This window comes from Ovis aries, chromosome 18, assembly GCF_016772045.2.
Source record: "Ovis aries strain OAR_USU_Benz2616 breed Rambouillet chromosome 18, ARS-UI_Ramb_v3.0, whole genome shotgun sequence".
Taxonomy (NCBI): Eukaryota; Metazoa; Chordata; class Mammalia; order Artiodactyla; family Bovidae; genus Ovis; species Ovis aries.
Genome location: NC_056071.1, coordinates 22,544,648 through 22,571,420, shown reverse-complemented (window position 1 = coordinate 22,571,420; position 26,773 = coordinate 22,544,648). Strand labels below are relative to the sequence as shown.

Sequence of the window (26,773 nt, the reverse complement as noted above, 5' to 3'; positions counted from 1 at the left end):
GAGCATTATGTTATAAGGAATGCAGCTTTGGAAACCAAAACTATGCTGTGAATCTTACTGGCTTCTTCGTATATGGTTTCAAGAACCTAAAAACTATTCTTAGAGCAGTAACCCAAGGTTACTATACTCTCTGCTGTGCTTAGTTGCTCAGTCATGTCTGACTCTTTGCAACCTCATGGACTATAGCCTGCCAGGCTTCTCTGTCCATGGGATTTCCTAGGCAAGAATACTGGAAGGGGTTACCATTTCCTCCTCTAGGGCAAATCCTTCTAGCACTCAAGGAAAAAAAAAAAATTTTTTTTCCTGTCTTTAATCTCTAGTAAACTGATCTCAAAAGGATACTAATTTGATGTGTTCCATAATCAACATTGTCAAGCCAGTGTCAATTTCCAAACAGCAAATGCCAGTAATTTTGGTTCAACTTTGATATAAACTTGTCTTTCTTCTTTTTGGCCACACCATGGGATCTCAGTTCCCTAACCAGGGACTGCACCCAAGCCATTTACCTAGTCCTAACCACTGGATTGCCAGGGAATTCCTCTCTGTCTTCCATATTTGAAGCGTTTATTTTCTGAAGGATACGTTTTGTTCTTTTGCTAATCTGTATAGTAATACACCTAAGGAAACAATCACATTATCTTTAGTTCTCAATCTGCCTACCTCATTTGGGATTCCCTCATTGTTTAGTTAGTAAAGAATCCACCTATAATGCAGGAGACCTGGGTTCAATTCCTGGGTGGGAAAGAACCCCTGGAGAAGGAAATGGCAACATACTCCAGTATTCCTGCCTGGAGAATCCCATGAACAGAGAAGCCTGGTGGGCTACAGTCCACAGGGTTGCAAGAGTTGGACATGACTGAGCGACGAAACCACTACCACATCCTTTATATCAATACTATGCTTTCAGTTCAGTTCAGTCGCTCGGGCGTGTCTGACTCTTTGTGACCCCATGAATCGCAGCACGCCAATCCTCCCTGTCCATCACCAACTCCCGGAGTTCACTCAGACTCACGTCCATCGAGTCAGTGATGCCATCCAGCCATCTCATCCTCTGTTGTCCCCTTCTCCTCCTGCCCCCAATCCCTCCCAGCATCAGGGTCCTTTCCAATGAGTCAACTCTTTGCATGAGGTGGCCAAAGTACTGGAGTTTCAGCTTCAGCATCAGTCCTTCCAAAGAAATCCCAGGGCTGATCTCCTTTAGAATGGACTGGTTGGATCTCCTTGCAGTCCAAGGGACTCTCAAGAGTCTTCTCCAACACCACAGTTCAAAAGCATCAATTCTTCAGCGCTCAGCTTTCTTCACAGTCCAACTCACATCCATACATGACCACTGGAAAAACCATAGCCTTGACTAGACAGACCTTTGTTGGCAAAGTAATGTCTCTGCTTTTTAATATGCTATCTAGGTTGGTCATAACTTTCCTTCCAAGGAGTAAGCATCTTTTAATTTCATGCTTTAGTTTATCAAATCCTTTCCTCTCACTGATTTAATGCAGCACCAATTATATACAGCTGAGGTTTTAATGGTCACAGGCTTTCATTTCCATTCTCAAGCTCTTACATGTCTGGTCACTTGTTTTTATGATAACCCTGTGAGAATGACAAGCGTATCACCTTGCTATCCCCATTTTTGCAAGTGAACAAATACTTTTCTCAAGGTCAGATACCTTGTAAGACAAACTTGGAGCCAAGATTCCTTATGCTTAATCTATATGCTATTACAAGAGACTACCTATTTGAGATGAATTTCACTTGACACATTTTTTTTTCTTCTCCACTTTTCAATGATCCTTAAGTTGCTTTGATGTTCTTTTCTGTCTCTCCCACATGAAGCAGAAACCATGTCTTTTTATTTTTTCCTGATTTTAAATATACAGGGAGCAGTCTGATGTAACTGCTAATTACACACACACACACACACAAAAACCACCACCACATAAATTACCCATGCTGAATGCAGAAATAACCCATGTTAAAAGGAGGACTCATCATATTTCCAAGAAGAGTTGATACTCAGGCCATATATGCCCTATTGTATCAGTGTGAAAATATTTAAGTACTGTTGGAAAACACTTTTCTTCCAAGCTTTCTGAGAGGCACCCTCCGTGGTCCCTTGGATCCAGAGATCTAACTAGTGTCAATAGCTGGCACAGTAGACAGCCTCCAGGACCCTGCTCCAGAGGTGTGGCCCAACAGGTCAGCAGCTGTGCTTTATCAATTGACAGGTATTTTTAATAACCCATCTGCTTTTGGGGTTCCCTGGTGGCTCAGATGGTAAAGAATCTGCCTGCAATGTGGGAGACCCAGGTTTGATCCCTGGGTCAGGAAGATCCCCTGGAGAAGGGAATGGCTACCCACTCCAGGATTCTTGCCTGGAGAATTCCTTGGATGGAGGCAGCTGGCAGATTGTGACCCATGGGGTCACAGAGTTGGACACAACTGAGTGACTAACACTTCCACACTTCACTTTCATACCTGCTTTCAGAAAGGATCCTGGGCTATAGCCAAGGCATTCTTAACTCTCTAGGCCAAGTCCTACCTTAGTATACCACCACTGGCTTGTTTCCTACTGATGTAATTAAGAGGGCTATGGGGAAAACCCTTCTTATTGTTAACATTTTATTTATAGCTGAGTGTGAGTACTTGGTTTATCAAATCCTTTCTAATAAAAGTTACCTGAAAGGACGGCTTTGCAGGAAGGGGGTGTAGCGGAGAGAGTTAGATCCAGAGCATACAGGAGAAGCAGTATCTGGAGATGTCAACCTCTAAGCAGAGTGCTAAGAAAGAAGGCAGCAGAAGGCAGATTCAGGAAGTTCCCTTTTAATATCTTTGACCTATCATGAAACCTGTGCTCTTAATATTACTCTTAAACCAAATGAACTTTTTTCAAGAGATATGAGGACAGAGCAGTAAAGCTCATCTCACTGTATTAATGAATGGACTAACTACCAAAATTTGAAGGAGAATACTTACAAGTATTTTATTTAAATAAAACTATTATAATGGCCATTAACATGATGGGAAATATGGTGCTCATTCTGAAAGAAAGTTTCAGCATCACTGGATTTACAGAAGAGGAGGCAGCAAAAAAATCTCACCTCCAGCACATCTGGAGGTGAAATAACATTGTAAACTCAACCTACATTAAGTACCATAAAAGTAAATAAGAGTCAAAATACAGCATTATTTACATATAACTGAGAAGAAAGGGAACATTACAGAGTTAAACTTTTGCATGTAATGTTTATGTTAGCAAAAGCCTTAGTGTTTGTGTGAAATGACTTGTGTGCCTTAATCCCACCCACCACTAGATTAAGTAAGATACTGAAACTGAGACTGATTCCTTCCTGATTTTACAGCTTTATTCTTGACATCCCTCTAAAGAGAGACCAAAATGATTGTGAAAATGACTCATACCTGTAGAGTAATTACAAAGTTCCACATTCACATAACAACAAAAGCCAAATGAAATATACTACAATTGTTTTACCTTTCAATTACTACTGTGACAATACATCATCAGTAGGCATAGTGGTGCATTTAGGAGCTGATGTACTCCCTGTGTAAATTTTAGGAATGCGCACATCCGAGTGTAGGGATACTTCCTCATCTTACAAATTAAAAGCAAGCATTTTCTACATAAAATTTTTATTTCTGTGTAAAACAAAGACAACTCCTGAAGGTCTAACAAGGAAAATTAGATATGACATTCAAAGCACTATTAAGTCATGAAACAAAGACGAATCTGAGGTAGAAGTCAAGCAATATAACCCACAACCTTTTTAGGGGAGTATTTATTTCCAGCAACCATCATGTCTCTCCAGTAAGATCTAATTTTTTTAAATTCCCAAGTTCCAAAAAATTAATAATCCATTTTCTACAATCAGATGTAAAACTATGACCAACAAAAGATACAATGTAAACTTTTGTCATGTTAACAGAGTAAATAATTTTACTAAAAGTTGCTGACACTTCTATCAGTAGTAGCCATAAGGAGGCCTTTGGTTGTAACCATAGTGTCCATATTGATGGGGGTAGTAAGGTTCTTGTCTGTGCTGCGGGTAATTGTTACCCCAGGATCGTCCATGCCATTGATTGGATCGATTGTCACTTGGCCACCCCCGTCTGCTATCCCTACCTCTAAACTGTCTGTTATCTTGCAACCTACAACAACAAAACAGAAATATTTTTATACTTTCCTTAAAAACATATGATAAATCTAGCCTGGTGCATTTCATTTCTCAATCTAATACTCAGTAAACAAAATAGTAAAAACCAGTTTTCTTTATAGAGTGTTACTGCACCAGGTATTCAAAACTTTCCTAAAATCCAGATCCAGTATTATACTGGATAGACTTTGCAGAGAAGAGGTAAACTAAGGCTGCAAACTCAAAACAACAGGATGGTTCTGAAGCAAACTAAACCTATTCAGTTGTTCAAAAGCAGTATGGTAATATTCCTTTTATCTATTTTGAGGTATTAAATGGAAGTAATTTCCATTGTATAAACTTCTTTCTAAATGGAAACCAAAACAATACCTTCTTTATGGAATTTAATGTAAACGTTTTGTAGAAGACCCTAGGTTTTTAAAGCATATTTGCAAAGAAGATATTAGTCCAGAGAAAGAATATTAAAAAAAACCTTTAAAATACACATACACACAACTGCATAGCAAGGGGAGAAAAATATGGTGCTGACAAAATAATAAAGCAAATATTTATCAGGCACTTAAGCAGTTACTAGGCACTCAGTATAGCACACTGAACAAAAACACTGATGGCTGCCCTCACGGGCCTTGGGGGCTAGATGATTCGAGCTGTCCTCTCCCAGATCAGCCATCTGCATTTACTCTTCTGAAGTAATACATACCGATTGCCTCTATTTCTCAGGCCACCACCAGCTCTGCTATTCCATTCCTCAACGATCGGAGGAGACTCGGGAGGGCGTTTTAAGTATTCTTGGTATTCTTTGTCATCTTCTGTGAATCTACTGGCAAACATCTCTTCAAAATTTGGAACAGCTTCAGAAGTGTCAGTCATTCTGAAATTCTGTACAGGTTTTTAATATGTTTCTATTAGAATTTTTTTTTTTTTAAGTAACACTATCTTTACCAGATAATAGGAAGTAAACACTTTTAGGGAGAGTATGTGTAAAGCCCTTGTGTACCTTTAAATCTAAGACAGGCTAGATTCAATTCAGTGTTTCTTCATTACTATAATAGACGCACTATGCTAACTAGGAGCCTGGGATACAAAGATGAAAAATATATCATGAACCTTGCCCACAAAGAGCTCTCAGTCTGGTAGAATAGACAGTTGTCGTATAAATATAAAGGGAGGAGCAGCAAATGTCAAGAAATTAAACTCTAAAAGTGGGCAAGAGTAAAATAGTGAAATTCTTTATATTTAATGTAAACAACTCTGCTTTTTCAGAGGCAAAGGGGTGGTTTAAGTAGGGAAGTCTCAAGAACAAATTTACCATTTAGAAGGATCACTTTTCTATTAATAACACAGTAGAGAACAGATTAGTGAGTTTAAGGGCAGATTACTGCAATAATGTGACATGCTGAGGATTTAATCTGAGGCGCAGACTGTGAAAATAGTTTTAAAAGAATTCCAAGAGGAATCAGTAGTAGATGTTATGAAGAGAGGGGATAAAGGATAAAGGAAGAGAGGGGATAAAGGATAACTCCTAGGTTTCTGGCCAAATAATTGGTCAGGTTATGGTATCACAGGAACTAGAAAGTGAAGGTAGTTGAAGAGCCACACTGAGGTAAGTTAGTTATGATATGTATATCCACATGAAGAGTCAGTTCACAGTTTAAATTTCTGGGACGGAGAACTGGGCAGACAACAAATGCAATGGGAGACATCAATTTTGCTGGTGGATAATGCTGTGAGAAAGAATGAGACTCCTCAGGAAGGCTATGGAAAAAGAAAGAGTAACAAAAAACAATCCTAGAGAACATCATCATATAAAGATGATAAAGAAGGGATAAGAGGAGAACCCCAAGAGATTATCATAGAAGGCAAGAGATTAAAGAGTGAAAGGTCATCAGTGTTGAATAGTAACTGGAAAGAACCAAGAAGAAAAAATTAATTTTATTTAGCCATTAGGAGCTGATTAGAGTAGCAGGGATTAAAGCAGGACTACAATTAATTAAGAAGTAATTGGAAAGTAAGGAAATAGAAATCTATACCAATTAGTCTATACTAAGCTTTCAAGAGGCCTGGCTGGAGATACACACAAAGGGTAGTAGCTAAGGGCTTACTGGAAGATTATCTCTTTTTTTCCCCAGACTAAAACACCTGATGGTTGGTGATAGGAAAATAAAAGAAGAGCCAACAAAGAAAGAAAAAGACTGAAAATACAGTGAAGTGAAGTTGCTCAGTCGTGTCCACTCTTTGCGACCCCATGGACTGTAGCCTGCCAGGCTCCTCGGTCCATGGGGTTTTCCAGGCAAGAATACTGGAGTGGGTTGCCATTTCCTTCTCCAGGGAATTGAACCCGGGTCTCCCGCATTGTAGGCAGATGCTTTTACCCTCTGAGCCACCAGGGAAGTCTCTGGAAAGACAAATAAAAAGGCCTTTAAACATACAGCTATTAAAGTCAAGGGTAATTACTATAGAATGGTATCTATTTTCTTTTTTTCTCTAATACATTCTTATTCTAGGTGTTCTGACACATGAAAAGAAGTACTATAAATATTATCTAACAGCTATGAAAACAGAAGTTTTTTTCAGCTGAGTTTTCCAGGGCAATTATGGATTCACATTTGAAGCAGTATTTAACTAAATTTTCAGAGAGCCCCCTACCTCTGAGAAAAGATTTGACTTAGGCTGCAGAAGACCTAATCCTTGAGGAACCAAGGAAGAAAGAGTTCACTTCTTATCTTCAACCAAGATCTGGAAGCCAGCCAGCCCTGGAAGTATTTTGGAGGTAGCCCCCCGCCCCCCCCCCCAATGCTCAGCTGGTAGAGTCCACCTGCAATGCAGGAGACCCTGGTTTGATTCCTGGGTCAGGAAGATCCCTTGGAGAAGGGAAAGACTACCCACTCCCAATATTCTAGCCTGGAGAATTCCATGGACTGTATAGTCCATGGGGTTGCAAAGAGTCAGACAGGACTGAGCGACTTTCACTTTCACTTCACCCAATGTCCAGTCCTTCCTTGATGCAGTCCCATCCCCTACCTTTCCTAACCTAAACCCTATCTTTCTATTCGTTGCCTCAAGACGTTTTATGATGTGGGGCATATGTGACACCATGTTAAAACTTTAAAACCAAATCTCTCTTATTTGACATCCTAGAATTATTTTTCTTCCTGTATCAATTCAGTTTATAATAAAAAGCTTTTGTCAGATGTGATATTAGAAGACAGCTTTTTCATTAGTTTGTCTTTCCTCCAAACTCCTCAAAACTCATGCGAATATTTATAATACTACTGTCGTCCCAATGAAATTACACAAAGATTATTATTTGAATTAAAGAAACAGTATCTAGATGTTTTAACTTCTTATATGTCTTATTAAATACCAGTGTGTCTGAGATTGACAAACAGCTGTCAAATTCTCAAATCCAAGGTATAGTTGAAGATAGATTCAGCAAATTAAAACCGTGCCTCAATTTCTATAGGAATTACTGGAGTCACCAGAAAGATGACCCATACCTAACCATAGGGATGATAAAAATCATAAGGCAAGGCAAATGTGCTACTGTACTATGTTCTCCCAGGATCCCCCTCTCACAAATAAGCAAATGTTTATCATCTTTATCATTACTGGTGAGGATGAAACTTAAATAGGATTTTAATTGATCCATGCTTTACTCACCTCAGGGATTTGAGGCGACTGTTCTGTTTAATGTTTAGATTGTGTAGATCTGTGGGAAGAAAAACAATAAACGACTCCCTTGAAAGAAACTCTCAAAAGGTGTGTGCCGCGGGGACGGGAACCGTAAGGGTCTTAATTAAGTGGTAGGATTAAAAGACTTCCGGCGCTAATTTGAAAGAGGAAATTGGAGCTGAAAGTGCTACCAAAGAGCTAGAAGATGCTACAAGACTTGTCCTCTGGGCCTTCAAAATCAGTCCGAGCGTGAATAATAACAAAGGACGTTATTTTCTGTTAAAAACAAACACAACAACAAACAAGGTAGGTGTGTACTCGAGGACGGCTAGTTTTTAGGCCCTAAATAAAACCACACGGAACTTTCGCTGTGGGTCACTAACCTCGGAAAGGACTACCCAGAACGGGCAGTCATGCCCTGAGAGATGAACCCAGAGAATTAACCGACGAAGACACCGACTGAGAACCGCTGCGTTTCTCAGTTCTCTCTCGGAGCTTTGACTGTTGGGCTCCTTCTAAAACACCTCGGCCCCAGGCGCGAGGGAAATTAGAGGCCGTGAGGGGGAAGCGGCTTCTGGTTTCTCCAAAAAGTCGGGTCCCAGAACTGCAGAGCCCGAGGACACCTCGCCGGCCACTCACTTCTGCCTGCCCGCCCGACTCCCTCCTCCCCGCGGCCCGAACGGACTCCTGAGCCCAGGACTGTGTCTATCCCGCTCAGGGCTCCGGATGCGCAGGGAAACCTACCTCCGGCCCAGGGCGCTGGCACAGTACCTCTCTGTACACTCCTTCAGCTCTCCCAGGTAACAGAGCCACTTCGGCCAGAATCCGACCGCCTCCTGACTTCCGCTTCCGGCGCGCTGAGGCCGAGGCTGGCCTGTGAAGTCTCGCGGGATCTCCAGCTCTCCGTGTGCATTTTCCCCAGTTTTCTCAATGCCGATGGCTCGCGCGGGGCTCTGCGAGAGTAGTTGCTGCTGCTGCTGCTAAGTCGCTTCAGTCGTGTCCGGCTCTGTGCGACCACATAGACGGCACCCCACCAGGCTCCCCCGTCCCTGGGATTCTCCAGGCAAGAACACTGGAGTGGGTTGCTATTTCCTTCTCCAGTGCATGAAAGGGAAAAGTCAAAGTGAAGTCGCTCAGTCGTGTCCGACTCTTCGCGACCCCATGGACTGCAGCCTACCAGGCTCCTTCATCCATGGGATTTTCCAGGCAAGAGTACTGGAGTGGGGTGCCATTGCCTTCTCCGGCGAGGGCAGTTAGGTCGGGCTGAAAGTGTTGATGCTTTCCGTGCACTTCCAACCGGCCTAGTGACTGGCCGGAAGAGACGCATCGCTCTATTTTGAGCCCTCTTGATTTGGAGCCGGCGACGGCTAGGGACGAAAGTTCTGGAACTTCTCAGCTGAGAAGGGCGGGAAAAGCTGCTTTCGGCCGCCTGCGCCGAGTCTGCGTGAGGAACTTGAGGCGATTGCCGGCCGAGTAGGCGCGAGGGGATCCCTTCAGCGATACTACACCCTTCACTCCTGCTCGGGCGAACCTCAGTAGTAAGATTTCTCTAGTCCGTTCTGTACCTGTTTTTGCCGAAACACTGCCCCGCTCTGCCCCAGCTTAAGTCGTCAGTACCCAGCTCCCTTCAGGAGGCTTGTCCGTTTCTTCTGGAATGTTCGTAGGTGTATAAACGCTGACTATTCCGCAGAGTATTTTGGCCTCCTTCCTCCCGAATTGCTTTCCAGAGTGGCTCCCTCATTTCGTTAATACTCTCGTGAAGTTTCCAGCTTGGAAACATCAGTGTTTCTATTTGATGCCGTTTCTGTTTTCCCTATTGATACTGACCCGCGTTTTTGGCCTTTCTCAAGCAATAGAAATTGACTAGTGACAAGAAATTCAGGGGAGGCTCTGTAGAGGCTCATGTCTATATCTTGGGATGTTGACATTCTGTCCTTTAATTAAAGCTGAATGAAATAATAGCTCCATCTAGAAATAAGTTTTCCTTCTACTGAATGTTCATTGTGCTTTGGAAACCATTCTTAATCTGTTCATTCAGTACCAGTTTCTCAGTTGGAACTTCCATTTATGTACAAGTCTTTTCTCCCTACTAGACCGTAATCATCCATTTCTGCATCCTGAGTGTGTAACGTAGTGCTTTGTATAAAATAAGCACTCAGTGTTTGTGGAATGAATGATGAACTGTGAATGTTCCAATCTACGTTTTAGAGACATTATCCTAGCTCAAATGTGAAAGATAGTATGGATGAGAAGATAGGATAGTCTTGGTGTTGGGTAATAAAGGTGAGAGCAAAAAGAACAAGATTACAATAATTGATTGGTATAGTAGCCAGGTTGATGATGGGAGAAAAGGATCAGGAGGAATCAGAAAAGACTCCAATTCTTTAAGTCTTGGAAATTGTAACTGAGAAGGGATGTGCATAGCATGTGTCGGTTTTAAAACAAAGATGAGCTCAGAGCTCAAAAAAGATTTTTAAAATTTGAGATAGTAGGGAAATATTCAGAAGAAAAATCTTAGGGGGTTTTTAGAAATACAGGACTAAAGCTGATGAAAGAGAAGTTGTACCTAAATAGGTAAATGTGTGAGTCATCCATGAAGAAACAACAGTTGAAAACATCAGTGTATATGATCTTTCTGAAGGAGAAAGTATTTATAGAGAAAAGCAGAAGGCCAAAACGTACAGCTCAGGAAATAAGCCATATTTAGGAAGGGGAAATAGGAAACAATAAACTTGAAGGGGAAATTGGAATAAAGATGGGTAGCAATGTAACAGTTGAAAAACTCAGGCAAATGCTTGCTTGCTTGGTATCAGCAGTCAGAGACGATATTTGGGAAATCAGTTTTTGAGTCCAGCTTTCTGATTTCTTTGTGACTTTATTATAGTGTTATTTCTAGGTAATGAGAATTTACGTAGAAAAGAGTATATTTATTTTCTTTAAATTCCAAAACTGCACTTAGGAGCTCCTAGGCTTCAGAGAGTTTCTATGAAAAACTGGGGATGCCAGCCAGTTTTCAAATGAAACTATCTATGCACATAATATTTTCTCATATTCTGATATCTTGTCAGTTACTATAGTTCATTTTCTGGCATCACTGAGACATAATCTATTGTGTGAAAGGGAATTTTCCAGTTAACTGACAGTCTTTAAGCACCAAAACTTGTTAACTGGAACTACTTTTCTAGAAATATATGTAAAATGTAGTACTTACTTCTGTACCATAACCAGAGTAAGTGGGCCATAATTTAATCTTTGCTTGGCAATTAAGGATAATTGTTACAGCATCAACTGCTTGCCCAGTGGCTCAGTGGTTAAAGAATCCACCTACCAGTGCAAGAGGTAAGAGTTCAATCCCTGAGTCATGAAAGATCCTATGTAGAAGGAAATAGCAACCCATTCCAGTATTCTTTCCTAGAAAATCCCAGTGGCCAGAGAAGCCTGACTACAGTCCATGGGGTCACAGAGTCAGCCACGACTTAACGACTAAATAACAACAGTAATAACAATTCTATTCTGCTGGGTAATAATGTGTTTGGGGCCTGTTAATACCTGTGGAAAAAATTACCTTTTATTAGTTGACTTTGCTGTTTCTGTTATTACTGTTGTAGCTCAGTGTTTTATCTTCTCATAGCTTTATAGATTGACCTAATTTGAAGCCTCACTTTGACCCAGAGATCTAGAGGCAAACACGCTAGCAGAAGTCCCAGGGGGAATTGTAGCAGCAAAGAGTTTTCTGAGGCTGTGAGTGAATTTAAGACAATAATCATTTTTAAAATCATTAAACTGGAGCTGAAGAGGCAATATAATTTATTCAAAGGAACAGCCAGTAAGTGGCAGAACAGGATTTGGAGCAAGTCTGTGATACTTAAGAAGGCCTTGCTTTTTCTCGGTGAAACAGTTTTCTCCTTTTCATTCCCTGCTGTACAAGTCTTGAGCCACATTAAACAACTTTGCTGCTGCAGCACAACCCGAACTCTTCCTCTCCACAGTTGATGTAGAGCTCCAGAAAGCAGGGACTCCTGCAGCCTCCCCACCAAAAAGTGAGCTCCACGTGGTACCTGTTTCCTCACATTGCTTCCCTTAAAAACAAAAAATCTCTTGAAGTTGTATTTCATAAGCAAAACCAAAGTCAAATGGCTTGTCCCTGGCTTAAAGGAAGACCGGGCCCTTGAACTTCTAGTATCATCCTTGGAGAGATAGTGCTCATCAGGTAGTAAATTGTCTGAACAGAAAGATATTCAAAAGATGCTGGGCAGCCCAGAAATGTGACATTTATCCACTTTAGCTTAATTACACTTTGCCTTGTATTATGGTTCATTATATATATAAAATCACAGTATTGAAGTGGTGAAAGGATCATCTGGTTGAATGTTTTTGTTTGTTTTTTTTTTCCCTCTACTAAAGACCCCCAAGAGATTAAATAACTTCTCCAAGGTCACAGAATTGATCAATGACAGAACTAGACCTTTAACCTACAGGCATTCTTCATTAGTTTGACATCTTTTTGAGTGTTAGATGCCAGGTACTGTTCTAGGCCCTGAAAATATCAATGAATAAGGATAAAAGCCCTGCCCTCATGGAGCTTCTATTTCTAGTGGGGGAGATAGACAAAAAAATGAATATGTACATGCGATGAAGAGTAATTAAGCAGAGTGAGAACACAGAGGGTCACAGGCTGCTGCTTTGCTTAGCATGGTCAGCGAGTGTGTGCGTGATAGTTTTCATCTCAGCCCATTTCCTTATATGGTGGAGTCCCTCTTTTCTCTCCTATCATGAAGGTAAAAATTGAATACTTTGTTTATTTTTAACATCCATACCATTCACAAGGGAGTAAAAAAATCTCTCTCTCATTTCTGCAACAAGGCAGATTTGCTGAGTTTGTAGTTTCATAGACTGTGCCCAGTGGCACAATTTAACTTCTGTTTCTATAGCTTGAGTTGGAATTACCAGCTCCTAAATATTCTTTCGTCTTTATATTGTGTTATTCAAACCATTTCCCCCTTTCCACCCCACCCACTCTACTGCATCACAGACACACCAGAGCACAAGGGTTGAGCTCAATAAATAAGTTCCCCAAAGAGAATTTAAAAATGATAATCTTCCACTCATTTTTTCTGACCTGCAAAAAAATCTCATCATGTTTCCCTGCTCTGATTTTAGCTTCTGCAAAATGGGAATAATAATCCTTGTTGATTGTCTGCTTTGTAAGATTCTTGTAAGAATTAATCATTGCATGTATAAAGCACTTTAGGTGCCAGTGAAGAAAGATGCTATGTAAATTATAATAATGAAGTTATTATATGTTACATAACGGTTTAATCTCCAAGAGGGAAACATTTCAAGTTATAGGAGGCATTGGTTTAGAGCCATATTTGTACTCCTGTGGCTGTAATTACATGGAATGGTTTTGGTCAGAGATTATAGGATCTTAATCCAGTTCTCCATCTCAGGGTCGGCTTCCCACATCCAGAGTCCTTTGTGTAGGGGCCTTTATTCAGGACACTGCAGAAAGCAAGCCAGTGTTTATTGCAAGTTTGTTTGCTGTCTGAGTATTTCTAATTACCCTAGAAGCCAGTTGATATTGTTAAAGAAATCACAGAAGGAGAGAGAAGCAATCTTGGGGATGACAGAACTATGAATTGGTCTTAGTAGGTTGGACTTAAGTCTTTTCTACTTGTAAAGTGTGTGATTGTGATATGAAGGTGTTTTTTCCTCCTTTTCCCTAATGTTATATGAGTTAAGGACACAAGCTATGTTTTCCAAGTAGACATAATTTCTTCCCATTTCTATTCCGTTTGACAGGCCTACCCACGGCTAAATGATGGCTCTAATCTTCGTTATCCTCCCTTTGTATTTTTGGTGACTGTTTTCTCTGTGTGCTCCACTGGCTAGCTCTAGTCATCAGTGCTTGGTCCTGTCCACCTCTTCCTCAGATGTGTGTGTTACCCTTAGAAAGGACCTTGGAAGTGTGGAGAGGCCAAGAGGCTTGTCCTCAGTTTACTCTCAGCCATTCCTTCCCCCATAACATCATACTCTCCCTCCAGGTACTTTTCTAGAATGTTTTCCGGTGAAGTGATGCTCACAGTTTGAGTGTTCAATGCATTTTCCAAGCACGCGAAAGAGGCATGAGTAATTCAGGATCTCTGTCCAAGGGTGAACTGCTGCTATCTTACCCATTAAAAAAAAATTTTTTTTAACATTTATTTAATTGGCTATGCCGGGTCTTCATTGCAGCGCATGGGATCTTTAGTTGTGGCATACAGATTCTTTAATTGCAGCATATGGGATCTAGCTCCTTGACCTGGGACTGAACCCAGGCCCCCTGCATCGGGAGTGTGGAGTCCTAGCCACGGGACCACCAGGAAAGTCCCTTACTCATTTCAAGAGGGCAGATCTCTAGGTCCCATTCCTGGGTTTTGGCAGGCTCACTGTCCTTGGTGACAGGTGGCATAATCTTCCATTTTGTGAAGCCCGCCTTGCCTGGTCATCTTTCAAAAGAAAGGTACAGAAAAGCCCCATTTTCAAACAGATGTTCAGGCAATGCAAATGTCTTCAAAACAAGTGAGTATATTCTAGGGAGTAGAAAGAGGACCGGGCAAGGAGTCAAGAAACTTGACTAAATCAAACTATTACTCTCTATGGATTATCATGCAGATCAAGGCCCTCTCTGGGCCTTGGTTTTCTCATTTTCTTATTTTGCAGATAATATTGAGGCCTCAATATCAATTCCCTTGATTTCCAAATCTCACAGAGAAAGACCTCTGGTGCAGGGTGCCCTCTTTCTGCCCCCTTCCACCTTTCGTCTTCCAGTCTCTTGCTGCTGCGTCTTTGATCAGTGTCCCCTCAGCTCTCTGAACATCGCTCCTGTAGTTACTCCTTCTCTTCTCGGTTTTCAACTCTCCTTCTGGAATGGCTCCTCCCACCCCCAGCACACCATGTAAATAAACTTGCTCAAGTTTCTCCAGTCTCAAAACAAAACTGATACCCTGCCTCAATCCTGTGTCCTCCTTTAAAGATCTCGGATCTCCTTTCCCCCTCATGGGGCGCATCTTACAAAGAGTGCCCACAGCCTCAGCATTCTACCCTCCCCTCTTTTCTGTCCACTGCAGTCAGGTTTCTGCCCACAGACATGCCACTGAAACCACACTGGCAAAGTTCCCCAGACAGAGTTGACCTAGGGCCAAGTTCAGCTGCTGTTGGTTTAAAATCTTCAGTTTATTTAATATCTGGGAAGCATTTGACACTTTTATCTCCTCCCTCTCTTAAATCTGCTTCTCACTCTGTCTTCAGATTTCTCATGATTCTTCTCTGCCCTGGATTGCTGTTTCTTTCTCCTCGGCTGACCCCTCATTCCCCTACTCATGGCCCTGACTCTGCTCTCCTGGTGTTGCCCTTGGAGACTCAGACTCTGCTATGACTTCAGCTTCCCGCTCTGTGCTGATGACTCAACAGTGGATATCCCCAGACATATCTGAGCTCTAGACTTGAAAGTATTGCTGCATGCTAGAAATTTCTATCTGGATGTCCAGCAGACATCTCCAGCACGTATCTTAATGTGAATTCATCTTTCTTCCTGAACTTGTTCATCTGCCTCTATCTCTGTTTTCAGAGAATGATTCTTACCCACATCAGAAACCTGGAAGTCACCCAGGACTCCTCCTTCTCTCCCATCCTACCCGTCCAGGCCCTCCCCAAGTCCGGTGGACTTCAGCTCCTGACCACCTCTTCTATTTATTCACTCCTTTTTCTTCCATCATTCTCATAGTTCTGACCCTCATCCCTTCTCATGCAGACTAGGTGATGGCCTCTAACTGGTCCCCACATATAGTCTGTGCATTTATCACAATGTATTGTAATTTGTTTATGTGCACGTAAATGATAAGCTCCTTGAGAAGAAGGCTGTATCTTTCATGCCTTTAGCAATTAACATAGAGTCTGGCAGCCCATATATATGAACATTATATGAATAAAGTTCAATAAATGTTTATTGATCTTGCCCCTACCTTCTTCTCCATTGTATGTTAGACTAATCTTTTCCTGCTTCCCTCTTAGTTGGAGAAGGCAGTGGCACCCCACTCCAGTACTCTTGCCTGGAAAATCCCATGGACGGAGGAGCCTGGTAGGCTGCAGTCCATGGGGTCGCTAAGAGTCGGACACGACTGAGCGACTTCACTTTGACTTTTCACTTTCATGCATTAGAGAAGGAAATGGCAACCCACTCCAGTATTCTTGCCTGGAGGATCTCAGGGATTGGGGAGCCTGGTGGGCTGCCATCTATGGGGTTACACAGGGTTGAACATGACTTAGCAGCAGCAGCAGCAGCCCCTCTTAGTACACACTCTACCTAGGTAAAGACTCAGCTCACCTCCTGAGCATAGTGCATGTTCCCCAGACGCCCGTTTATCACGGCACCTGCATCACCTCACTGAGTCTGTTTCCATGTCCGTCTTCCCTGTGAGTGTCAGTGCCAGGAGTCACTGCCTTGCCAACACCTAGCCCCGGGACTGACACACGAGGCAGTGAAGAAGCCTTGCGACTATATGAAGGAAGGAGTTAGACTTGCTGAGCTTCAAGTTCTCCAACTCAAATCTATACGGTTTGACACAAAAACTGACATAATCTCAAAGTTTTCTCCCAGCAGATGGTCAGAACAGTCGAAACACCAATTCAAACAGTTGGCAAATACAAAGGTAAACATTTAAGAAAGTGAGTCAGAATGAAGGTGAATCCTCCAAAAGGAGTGAGAACATTGGCAAAACAGTGTCTCCATGTAGTCACAAGCACCCCCTTTGCATCTGATGGTGGGTTCCATATGTTCCTCTCAAGGCGTGTGACACATATGCCTTGAGAGCTTCTCAGCAGGGTGGGTGACAACCTACTGATGACTAAACCCCCACTGGCTAGAAATGAGCTGAAGGCGTGTTATTTCTCTGGAACAAAAATTAATTTTTTTCTTCAGCACTTTAATTTGCTCATTTTTGTAAACACAAACTTTACTCATTTATTTAATATTTGTCTCTGTTCAGTTAGAACTCTAGGAAAAATCCCTAATCTAATGACTTACGATTTGCAACTTATTGTTTCACTCCACAAGCATTTATTAACACCCAATATATATTTGTAGGCTCAGTGTTGGGGGAGTGAAAAGATTTTTTAAAATATAAATTATAAATCTTAAGATCTAATTGAAGAACCAAGCAGAGGATATGGATGTAGATATGCATAATGCAAAAGAGCACATGGTAACCTGATGAAGTGCAGGAGAAGGTGATTCCAACCAGATATCCAAGTACGAGAGGGGCCAGAGCGGAGACAACATCAGCTCAAAGGGAAAGCAACCAGGAGAAATTTACTGAAGGTGGTAAATCTCCAGTAAGCACAGCAACACACAGAGTATATGGATTGCCAGCAGTAGCACTGGTGTGTAATTTGGATTCGAGGGGTAGAGAGGATGGAGACTGGTCATCCTTCTGTCAAATGCACTTCAGAGAAAAACAGACTGCTCCATCTCCCCCTTCAGGCCACCTCGTACTACTCCTCTCTCCCAAGTCCCCTTGGGGGACCCCTGACCCACTATCATATTTGGGGTACAAGCTGTGATCCTGGCTTACTTGGGGAAATGCACGTCTCCCTTCAGAATTTTGCACATTCCAGTTAGACACTGTCAAGGACTGACTCCGTTTTCCCCAGGGCAAACAGGAGTCGGCCCCCACCCACAGGTAGGTGGGCATCTCCACAGAAGTCATCAGCATCTGCAGATGGGGAGACTTTAGCCAAGAGAGAGGTTCAGTTTACTAATTTCTAAAATGCAATTATGATAATCATTTCCACCACCTACAATGTAAGAATGAACTAATTCATTTTTTCATCACTTTTCCAGACCAAAGGAGAACACTCTGACTTGGCTGATTTTAATAGTAGGAAGAGGTTCTGATGCAAACATTTCACAATAGTCCTGGTGAAACAGCCCTGTCAAAATGTGGACACCTCTACTGCTACTATTTATTGAGCATTTACTATAGGCCAACCAGCTGAGCAACACTTTTATGTTACTTCATTTTATCCTCACAATAACATACCAAGGTAGATATCTCTTTTTAAAAATTTTTATTACATATTTACTTTTTTGCTGTGTAGCTTGTGAGATCTTAGTTCCCCTACCAGAAATTGAACCTGTGCTCCCTGCAGTGGAAGCACAGTGTCTTAACCAGTGGACCACCAGAGAAGTCCCTATCTTTTTTTAAAACAAAAAAAAAAACCAGCACGGTTTAGAGATGACAGATAATTTGTCCAAGGCTACACAAGCAACCAAAAAATCAGGTTTGACCTCAACTCTCCTATTTCCATAGAAGGGACCCCAGAGAACCTGAAGAACAACATATTTGAGCTGGAGTGTTTTTTTTTGAGAAGTAGCTGTGTGACAGGCTCTGTGAGGAGAGAGTAGAATGCAGATGTTCAGTGACACCAAAAGTTGCTAAAAGTCGTGAATCGTTGCTAACAGTCATGAATCGTACTCTTACAAAAAGTGACTCTTGTGATATGTCAGTTATGTGGGGGAGGGGGTAAGGGGGGAGGAGGAGAAATGATGAAAGCAGCTTTGAACCCGCCTGAATATATGGCTAGCACTTCAGTGAAGACCTGGGGTAACTGGCCGTGGAGCACAGAAGAGAAGATTTCGGCCTAGAAGATGTGAGGAGTAGGAGTGAATAATTAAAATCTCTGTGTCCAAACACCTAACTGTGGGTAATCTGCCTGCTTGACATACCCCTGGGAAGGGTGACAGTCCTGACATGAATAGTGGCTGTGCAGAAACAGCTGGTTCTCTGTCGCCCTTGTATCAGTCGTCCTCTTCTTCCACAGAAGAGAGTGGGTTTTCAGGCACTGGTTCAGACCTGCACTGATAGAGTCAGAGTTTAACAGCAAGAGCCGTCAGTTTTTGATTCCAGGAACGCTTTACAGTCTATTTGAATTTTAAAATAAATTCTGCATAGCAGGTTGTTGCGTTTAAACTGTCAGGTATAGGCTGGCTAGCCACCCAGGCTCAGGGTTCTTGGTGCCAGAATTACTGACATTTATTTAAAAATGATGTCAAAGTTAAAAAAATATATATTATACCTTTAGTGGTTTTGCTTTCCCAACAGCCTCTACCCATCCCCTCCCCATCTCTTTCTCTCTGTATGTGTATGTGTGTCTGTTTGTCTCTCTGTCTCCCACTTTCTCTCCACCCCTTCCCTTGTCCGTCCTGCCTCTGACCACCGCTTCTTCCCTCACCAAGTTCAGAATTCCTAAGAGCGGAAGGACAGAAGTCCCCAGCATTAGAAACAGGAACCTTGCCCTGGTGCCCTTTAGGAAGCTGGCACAGCAGGAGGAAGCACACAAGCTCCCTCTCCCCTCCCAGAATGATTAATTACCTGCACCTGCGGTGTGATCCCGAGCCCAGGCCTCAGCTGAAAAATCCAGAAATCAGAGTCGCTTGTTACCAAGGATTGGCTCTGTTAACCGAGCTTATTTAACCAAACCCCTGTTCTGGTTTCTCGTTAGATCAGATACCAGCTTGTTAATTCACAATGAGAAATATACCTTCCTTTCCATCAGTGCCTCAGTATCTGGGCACCACTTGGAGCCATGGACTCTGGCCTTGCACCTCTGCATCCCTGGAACACAGTTGGTGCTCCATAAATATTTGCCAGACTGAATTGAATTTTGCCAGGGGTAAGATGTATGTATCTTCAGCCATTTTTAGTCAAACAGAACCTAGAGATATTTTTACCCCACATATTAGTTTAGTCAGTTGTTGTTTCTGAGCCACAAAGATCCTTGCAAACACTGCAAGGCAAGATTTATGAAGTAGCCATTTTTAATTTTTTTTTTCTCCACACAGCTGACTTCATCATAAAGAACGTTCATCTCAGGGGATTTACCTAGAAAGATATCATTCTACTTCATTTTGTGTTTCCTCTTTTCCTTTACATCCAAAATGAATGCAATAAAGGATCCCACTGTGCCCCAGGTAATAATAGCACAGGCAACTATAGACTGTCCACTGTGTCCCTGAAATAGATTCTCGGGTAGAAAGAACAACAGCCCTGTCATTTAGTGAGTGCTACGGGAAGCAAGGATCAGAGCCGAGACACAAAAAGACTTATGAGTCAGTGGAGTCCAATTTAGTCTTGATGGAAGCACAAGGCACATTATTAGATCCATTTTCAGGGAAAATTATATTGTTGGAAAGAAGAGTCCTGTCCATTTGTCAAGCCGTCACTAAGGTTCCTGGGGATAGGGACCTCTTCTCAGACCCCCAAAAAGGCTTTCCCTTTTCTTGGTTCTGCAGACCCCGTTAACAATAGCCTGCCAGGCTCCTCTGTCTGTGGAATTCTCTAGACAAGAATACTGGAGTGAGTTGCCATTTCCTTTTCCAGGGGATCTTCCTGACTGAGGGATTGAACCCGGGTCTCCTGCATTACAGGCATATTATATACCATCTGAGCCAGCAGGGAAGCCCCTGATATATAATAAATACTCCTAAAGGTTTCCATACCCATGTGACAGCTCTCCCCTTTCCTCCAGCAGGTAGAGTTTCTGATCTGAAGTTTAGGAGATTTTGTTCAAAACTCTTGGCTGCCATGACCTCTCTCTGAGGTCAGTGTGTCCAGGACTCAGCCCTTGACCTCTTCTCATTCTCCATGCATGCCCTTCATGTGAATTGTATTTATTCCTGTGGCTTCCACTGTCATTTGTGTTGCTGGTACCCTTGACCCTCAGTTATGGTGTATGGTTCTGCCTGTATTTAGACATCAGTATGTTCTGTGCACGAATCCTCTTCCAATGAGGATTGGATATCCCATATCCCTTTTCATCAAGCTGCCTGTTCAGTTCAGTTCAACATTTACTGCGTATGTTTGGCAGGGTTCTACTGTAGTTGTCGAGGATACCGAGGTTCCTTTCTATTTAAGTTAATATTCGTCTAATTAATTTGCAGGGTTCTTTATTTTAACTATCCAGTCATTGTAGTAATCCCTGAAGTCTTAACTATCAGCTACTGTTCTCTTTCTCTCCCTGCATCCTCCCTAAGATTATTCATTAGTACAGTTTCCATTTCATAGAGATAATTCTCAAATATCCATATCTGATTCCAGCTATCTTACCTGTCTCATTTAATGTATGCACTTCAGTGTCCCTTTGGGTCCTTAAAATAAATAGCTGCTGTGGCTTTGGTTTCTGAATCTCTAAAATGCAGAAGTGAATGGGGAGATAATTTAGTAAGTTGCAATGTGTCAATACAGTGCAGCTTTTCGCCTCTATTTAAAATGCTTACAAACAACTGTGGATAATTACTGCTTCTCTATTCACTTTCTTATGGGAGTGAGATGATCAGTTATGTCTCGCAGGGGAAGGTGGAAGAGAGACAGCAATTTGCTGTCACCTTGCAGCCACACCTAGTGAATCCCCAAAGATTTCTCAGAACCCTTCAGTTTCGTTCTCTCCTCTCCCTTCCAAGTGCACGGCTGTGACAAGAGCTGCCTTGAAGTTGAACCTTTAATTTGCCTTTCTCCCCTTCTCCAGAGTACTTTTAAGACTGTGAGCTGCCTGAGAAAAGAACCGTTCACTTCTGTAACCCCAAACAGTAGAAGAGCATGCAGTTGTAGAAAGAAGGAAGAAGGTCTTTCTGTTCTGTTATAGGACAAAAAAAAAAAAAAAAAGGCTGACTGCAAATCAGCGAATATAGAGTACTCCATTTAAGTAAAGACAGGGAAAAGGAACTTTCACTCTTTGAAAGGATGTATGAGAACAGGAATGCCTCCGAAAAGGGGACTGTGCACTGGAGGAAGAATGGTGGGAGGGAAACTTTTCACTGCAGACCCTTTTGTACCTTTTGAAATCTAACCCTGTTGAATTATTCATGATAAAAAATAAGTAAAATTTAATTTTTAAAAAATATGTTGAATGTATTTGAAATATCCAGAATAGGCAAATATGCAGAGAGAAAGCAGATTAATGGCAGCCAAGGGCTAGGAGGAAGAGGGAATGGAGAAGGATGGCTTAGTTGGGTCTGGGCTTTCTTTTCAGAATGATGAAATTACTCTGCAATTGAATAGTGGTCATAGTCGCACAACATTATGAATGTACAAAATGCATTGTATACTTTAAAGTGGTTAAAGTGGTGAATTTTGTTACAGGAATTTTACCATAATTTTATATATATGCTGAGTCACTTAAGTTGCTTCAGCCCATATATATGGGTGTGTATATATATTCTTAATGAGTAAATGAATGAATAAAATGCCTATTTTCAGATTTATATTAGATATCAATGAGATATCTGTGTGATGAGGTATCTCTGCTTTGTGAAGTTTTCAGTGGAAAATTCCAAATGTATACAAAAGTAGAACAGTGTCATGGACCATGCTTACCTAGCACTCAGCTTCAACAGTTAGCAATTCATGGCAAATCTGACTCCATTTATACCTGAACATTTGTCCTTCATACCTACTGGATTATTTTGAAGCAAATTGTACATATTTCAGTATGCATCTCATAAAAGCTATTGACTCTTTAAAAAAAAAAAAAGCTTATAGTGCATTATCAACCTAAAAAAATTAAGTTATTCCCTAATGTCATCAAACAGCAGTGTTTATGTTTCCTAGATTGCCTCACAAACATCCTCCTTAGGGCTGACTTCTTGCTGTATGGTTTTAAAGTGACCAATCTCCTTTTCCCAGAACTGACCAGGTCAGCTCATTCTTAGCCATAATGAGATCTGGAGGAATTTAAAGTTTCTTATCTGAACATCTTGAAGTTGGACAAGATGCTATTAAAGTTCTATTTCTATACAAACATTTTCTAAAGAGTTTCTAATGAGGTCTTTTGCCTGCTAGGGCCCACAGTGCTATATGGCAGCAGATGTCAGTCAGGAAATGCCAGTGTAATGATTGAAATCTGAATTTGAGAGGCCCCAGTTGGGCACTGGAACTCACCAGCAAGAACCTCTTTATTCTCCCTCTTGATTAGTAACTTAACCATTCCTGAAAGTGCAAGTTTGCTATGACCAGTGTGTTCTCTTGGCAGAACTCCATTAGCCTTTGCCCTGCTTCATTGTGTACTCCAAGGCCAAATTTGCCTGTTACTTCAGGTGTTTCTTGACTTCCTACTTTTACATTCCAGTCCCCTATGATGAAAAGGACATCTTTTTTGGGTGTTAGTTCTAGAAGGTCCTGTAGGTCTTCATAGAACCGTTCAACTTAAGCTTCTTCAGCGTTACTGGTCAGGGCATAGGTTTGGATTACTGTGATATTGAATAGTTTGCCTTGGAAACGCCAAGTACTGCATTTCGGACTCTTTTGTTGACTATGATGGCTACTTCGTTTCTTCTAAAGGATTCCTGCCCACAGTGATAGCTAGAATGGTATCTGAGTTAAATTCACCCATTCCAGTCCATCTTAGACTGATTCCTAGAATGTCGATGTTCACTCTTGCCATCTCCTGTTGGACCACTTCCAATTTGTCTTGATTCGTGGACCTAACATTTCAGGTTCCTGTGGAATATTGCTGTTTACAGCATCGAACCTTCCTTCTATCACTAGTCCCATCCACAACTGGGTGTTCTTTTTACTTTGGCTGTATCCCTTCATTCTTTCTGGAGTTATTTCTCCACTGATCACCAGTAACATATTGGGCACCTACCAGCCTGGGGAGTTCCTCTTTAAGTGTCCTATCATTTTGCCTTTTCATACTGTTCATGGGGTTCTCAAGGCAAGAATACTGAAGTGGTTTTCCATTCCCTTCTCCAGTGGACCACATTCTGTCAGACCTCTCCACCATGACCCTTCCTTCTTGGGTGGCCACACACGGCATGCCTTAGTTTCATTAAGTTAGACAAGGCTGTGGTCCTTATTTAACTTATATGCAGAGTACATCATGAAAAACATTGGGCTGAAAGAAGCACAAGCTGGAATCAAGATTGCCGGGAGAAATATCAGTCACCTCAGATATGCAGATGACACCACCCTTATGGCAGAAAGTGAAGAAGAACTAAAGAGCCTCTTGATGAAAGTGAAAGAGGAGAGTGGAAAAGTTGGCTTAAAGCTCAACAATCAGAAAACTAAGATCATGACATCCATTCCCATCACTTCATGGGAAATAGATGGGGAAACAGTGGCTGACTTTATTTTTGTGGGCTCCAAAATCACTGCAGATGGTGACTGAAGCCATGAAATTAAAAGACACTTGCTCCTTGGAAGAAAAGTTATGACCAACATAGACAGCATATTAAAAAGCAGAGACATTACTTAGCCAACAAAGGTCCATCTAGTCAAGGCTATGGTTTTTCCAGTGGTCGTGTATGGATGTGAGAGTTGGACAATGAAGAAAGCTCAGTGCCGAAGAATTGATGGTTTTGAAGTGTGGTGTTGGAGAAGACTCTTGAGAGTCCCTTGAACTAAAAGGAGATCCAACCAGTCCATCCTAAACCCAAAATCCATTCCTGGGTGTTCATTGGTAGGACTGATTTTGAAGCTGAAACTCCAATACTTTGGCCACCTGATGCAAAGAGCTGACTCATTTGAAAAGACCCTGATGCTGGGAGGGATTGGGGGCAGGAGGAGAAGGGGACGACAGAGGATGAGATGGTTAGATGGCATCACTGACTCAACGGACATGGGTTTGGGTGGACTCCGGGAGTTGGTGATGGACAAGGGAGGCCTGGCGTGCTGCAGTTCATGGGGTCGCAAGGAGTTGGACACGACTGAGCGACTGAACTGAACTGAACTGAAAGTGCACGTGAAAGCTGCTCAGTTGTGTCTGACACATTGCGACCACTTGGACTATATAGACCATGGAATTCTTCAGGCCAGAATACTGGAGTGGGTAGCTGTTCCCTTCTCCAGGGAATCTTCCCAAACCAGAGATTGAACCCAGGTCTCCTGCATTGCAGGCAGATTCTTTACCAGCTGAGCCACAATTCAGTTCAGTGATTCAGTCGTGTCCGACTCTTTGCAACCCAATGGACTGCAGCACACCAGGCTTCCCTGTCCGTCACCAACTCCTGGAGCTTGCTCAAACTCGTGTCCATCAAGTTGGTGGTGCCATCCCACCAACTCATTCTTTGTCATTCCCTTCTCCTCCTGCCTTCAATCTTTCCCAGCATCAGGATCTTTTCTAATGAGTCAGTTCTTCACATCAGGTGGCCAAAGTATTGGAGTTTCAAGTTCAGCATGTCCTTTCAATGAATATTCAGGACTGATTTCCTTTAGGATTGACTGACTTGATCTCCTTGCAGTCCAAGGGACTCTCAAGAGTCTTCTCCAACACCACACTTCAAAACCATCAATTCTTCGGCACTCAGCTTTCTTTATGGTCCAACTCTGTATGGTCCAACTCTTTCATGTATGGTCCATACATGACCACTGGAAAAACCATAGCTTGGATTAGATAGACCTTTGTCGGCAAAGTAATGTCTGCTTTTTAATATGCTATCTAGATTGGTCATAGCTTTTCTTCCAAGGAGTAAGCATCTTTTAATTTCATGGCTGCAGTCACCATCTGCAGTGATTTTAGAACTGAAGAAAATAAAGTCTGTCACTGTTTCCATTGTTTCCCCATCTATTTTGCCAGGAAGTCTGGGACTGGATGCCATGATCGTCATTTTTTGAATGTTGAGTTTTAAGCCAGCTTTTCCACTCTCTTTCACTTTAGTCAGGAGGCTCCTCAGTTCTTCACTTTGTGCCATAGGGATGGTGTCATCTGCATATCTGAGATTATTGATATTTCTCCCAGCAATCTTGATTCCACTTGTGCTTCATCCAGCCCTGCATTTTGCATGATGTATTCTGTATATAAGTTAAATAAGCAGGGTGACAATTTACAGCCTTGACATACTCCTTTCCCAATTTGGAACCAGTCTGTTGTTCCATGTCCAGTTTTAATTGTTGCTTCTTGACCCATATACAGCTTTCTCAGGAGGCAGCTAAGGTGGTCTGGTGTTCCCTTCTCTTTCAGTATTTTTCACAGTTTGTTGTGATGCACACAGTCAAAGGCTTGGCATAGTCAGTAAAGCAGAAGTAGATGTTTTTCTGGAACTCTTTTGCTTTCTATGATCCAGCGGATATTGGCAATTTGATGTCTGGTTCCTTGCCTTTTCTAAATCCAGCTTGAGCATCTGGAAGTTCTAAGTTCACATACTGTTGACGTTTCACTTGGAGAATTTTGAGCATTACTTGGCTAGTGTGAGAGATGAGTACAATTGTGCGGTAGTTTGAACATTCTCTGACATTGCCTTTCTTTGGGATTGGAATGAAAACTGACCTTTTCCAGTCCTGTGGCCACTGGCATATTGAGTGCAGCACTTTCACAACATCATCTTTTAGGATTTGAAATAGTTCAGTTGGAATTCCGTCACCTCCACTAGCTTTGTTCATTGTTATGCTTCCTAAGACCCACTTGACTTCAGACTCTAGGATGTCTGGCTCTAGGTGAGTGGTCACACCGTTGTGGTTATGTGGGTCATGAAGATCTTTCCTGTACAGTTCTTCTGTGTATTCTTGCCACCTCTTCTTAATATCTTCTGCTTCTGTTAGGTCCATACCATTGCTGTCCTTTCTTGTGCCCATCTTTGCATGAAATATTCCCTTGGTATCTCTAATTTTCTTGAAGAGATCTCTAGTCTTTCCCATTCTATTGTTTTCCTCTATTTCTTTTCCAGTCACATCCACTGAGGAAGGCTCTCATATCTCTCCTTGCTTTTCTTTGGAACTGTGCATTCAGATAGGTGTATCTTTCCTTTTCTCCTTTACCTTTTGCTTCCCTCCTTTTCTCGGCTATTTGGAAGGCCTCCTCAGACAACCATTTTGCCTTTTTGCATTTGTTTTTCTTGGGGATGGTCTTGATCACTGTCTCTTGTACAGTGTCACGAACCTCTGTCCATAGTTCTTCAGGCA

At 42.0% G+C, this 26,773-nt stretch overlaps 2 protein-coding genes across 3 annotated transcripts in view; one reads left to right on the top strand and one right to left on the bottom strand.

The window, feature by feature from the left end:
• Positions 1-3,340: 3,340 nt before the first annotated feature.
• Positions 3,341-8,686, bottom strand: RAMAC (RNA guanine-7 methyltransferase activating subunit). Of its 2 annotated transcripts, XM_012098521.3 has the most exons (5): positions 8,586-8,686; positions 7,830-7,878; positions 6,542-6,564; positions 4,870-5,048; positions 3,341-4,164 (listed from the first exon to the last, which is right to left on the bottom strand). In XM_012098521.3, exons 4-5 carry the CDS (start codon positions 5,037-5,039, stop codon positions 3,978-3,980), a joined length of 357 nt encoding a protein of 118 aa, XP_011953911.1. In that variant the 5' UTR covers positions 5,040-5,048; positions 6,542-6,564; positions 7,830-7,878; positions 8,586-8,686; the 3' UTR covers positions 3,341-3,977. The 2 variants fall into 2 exon arrangements, with proteins under 2 accessions (XP_011953911.1, XP_004017824.1); XM_004017775.4 differs by lacking the exon at positions 6,542-6,564.
• Positions 8,687-8,748: 62 nt separating this feature from the next.
• HOMER2 (homer scaffold protein 2) overlaps positions 8,749-26,773 on the top strand; it is a 137,806-nt gene continuing 119,781 nt past the window's right edge. Inside the window, exon 1 of the mRNA XM_060401667.1 lies at positions 8,749-9,379. The gene's annotated coding sequence lies outside the window, so the exon portion shown is untranslated. The remainder of the gene's footprint in view (positions 9,380-26,773) is intronic.

Coding starts and splice junctions, on each gene's coding strand:
- RAMAC (XM_012098521.3), bottom strand. CDS start 5,039: ATGACTGACACTTCTGAAGCTGTTCCAAATTTTGAAGAGATGTTTGCC. Junction 4,165..4,869: donor CTGAGAAATAGAGGCAATCG/GTATGTATTACT, acceptor TTGTTGTTGTAG/GTTGCAAGATAACAGACAGT.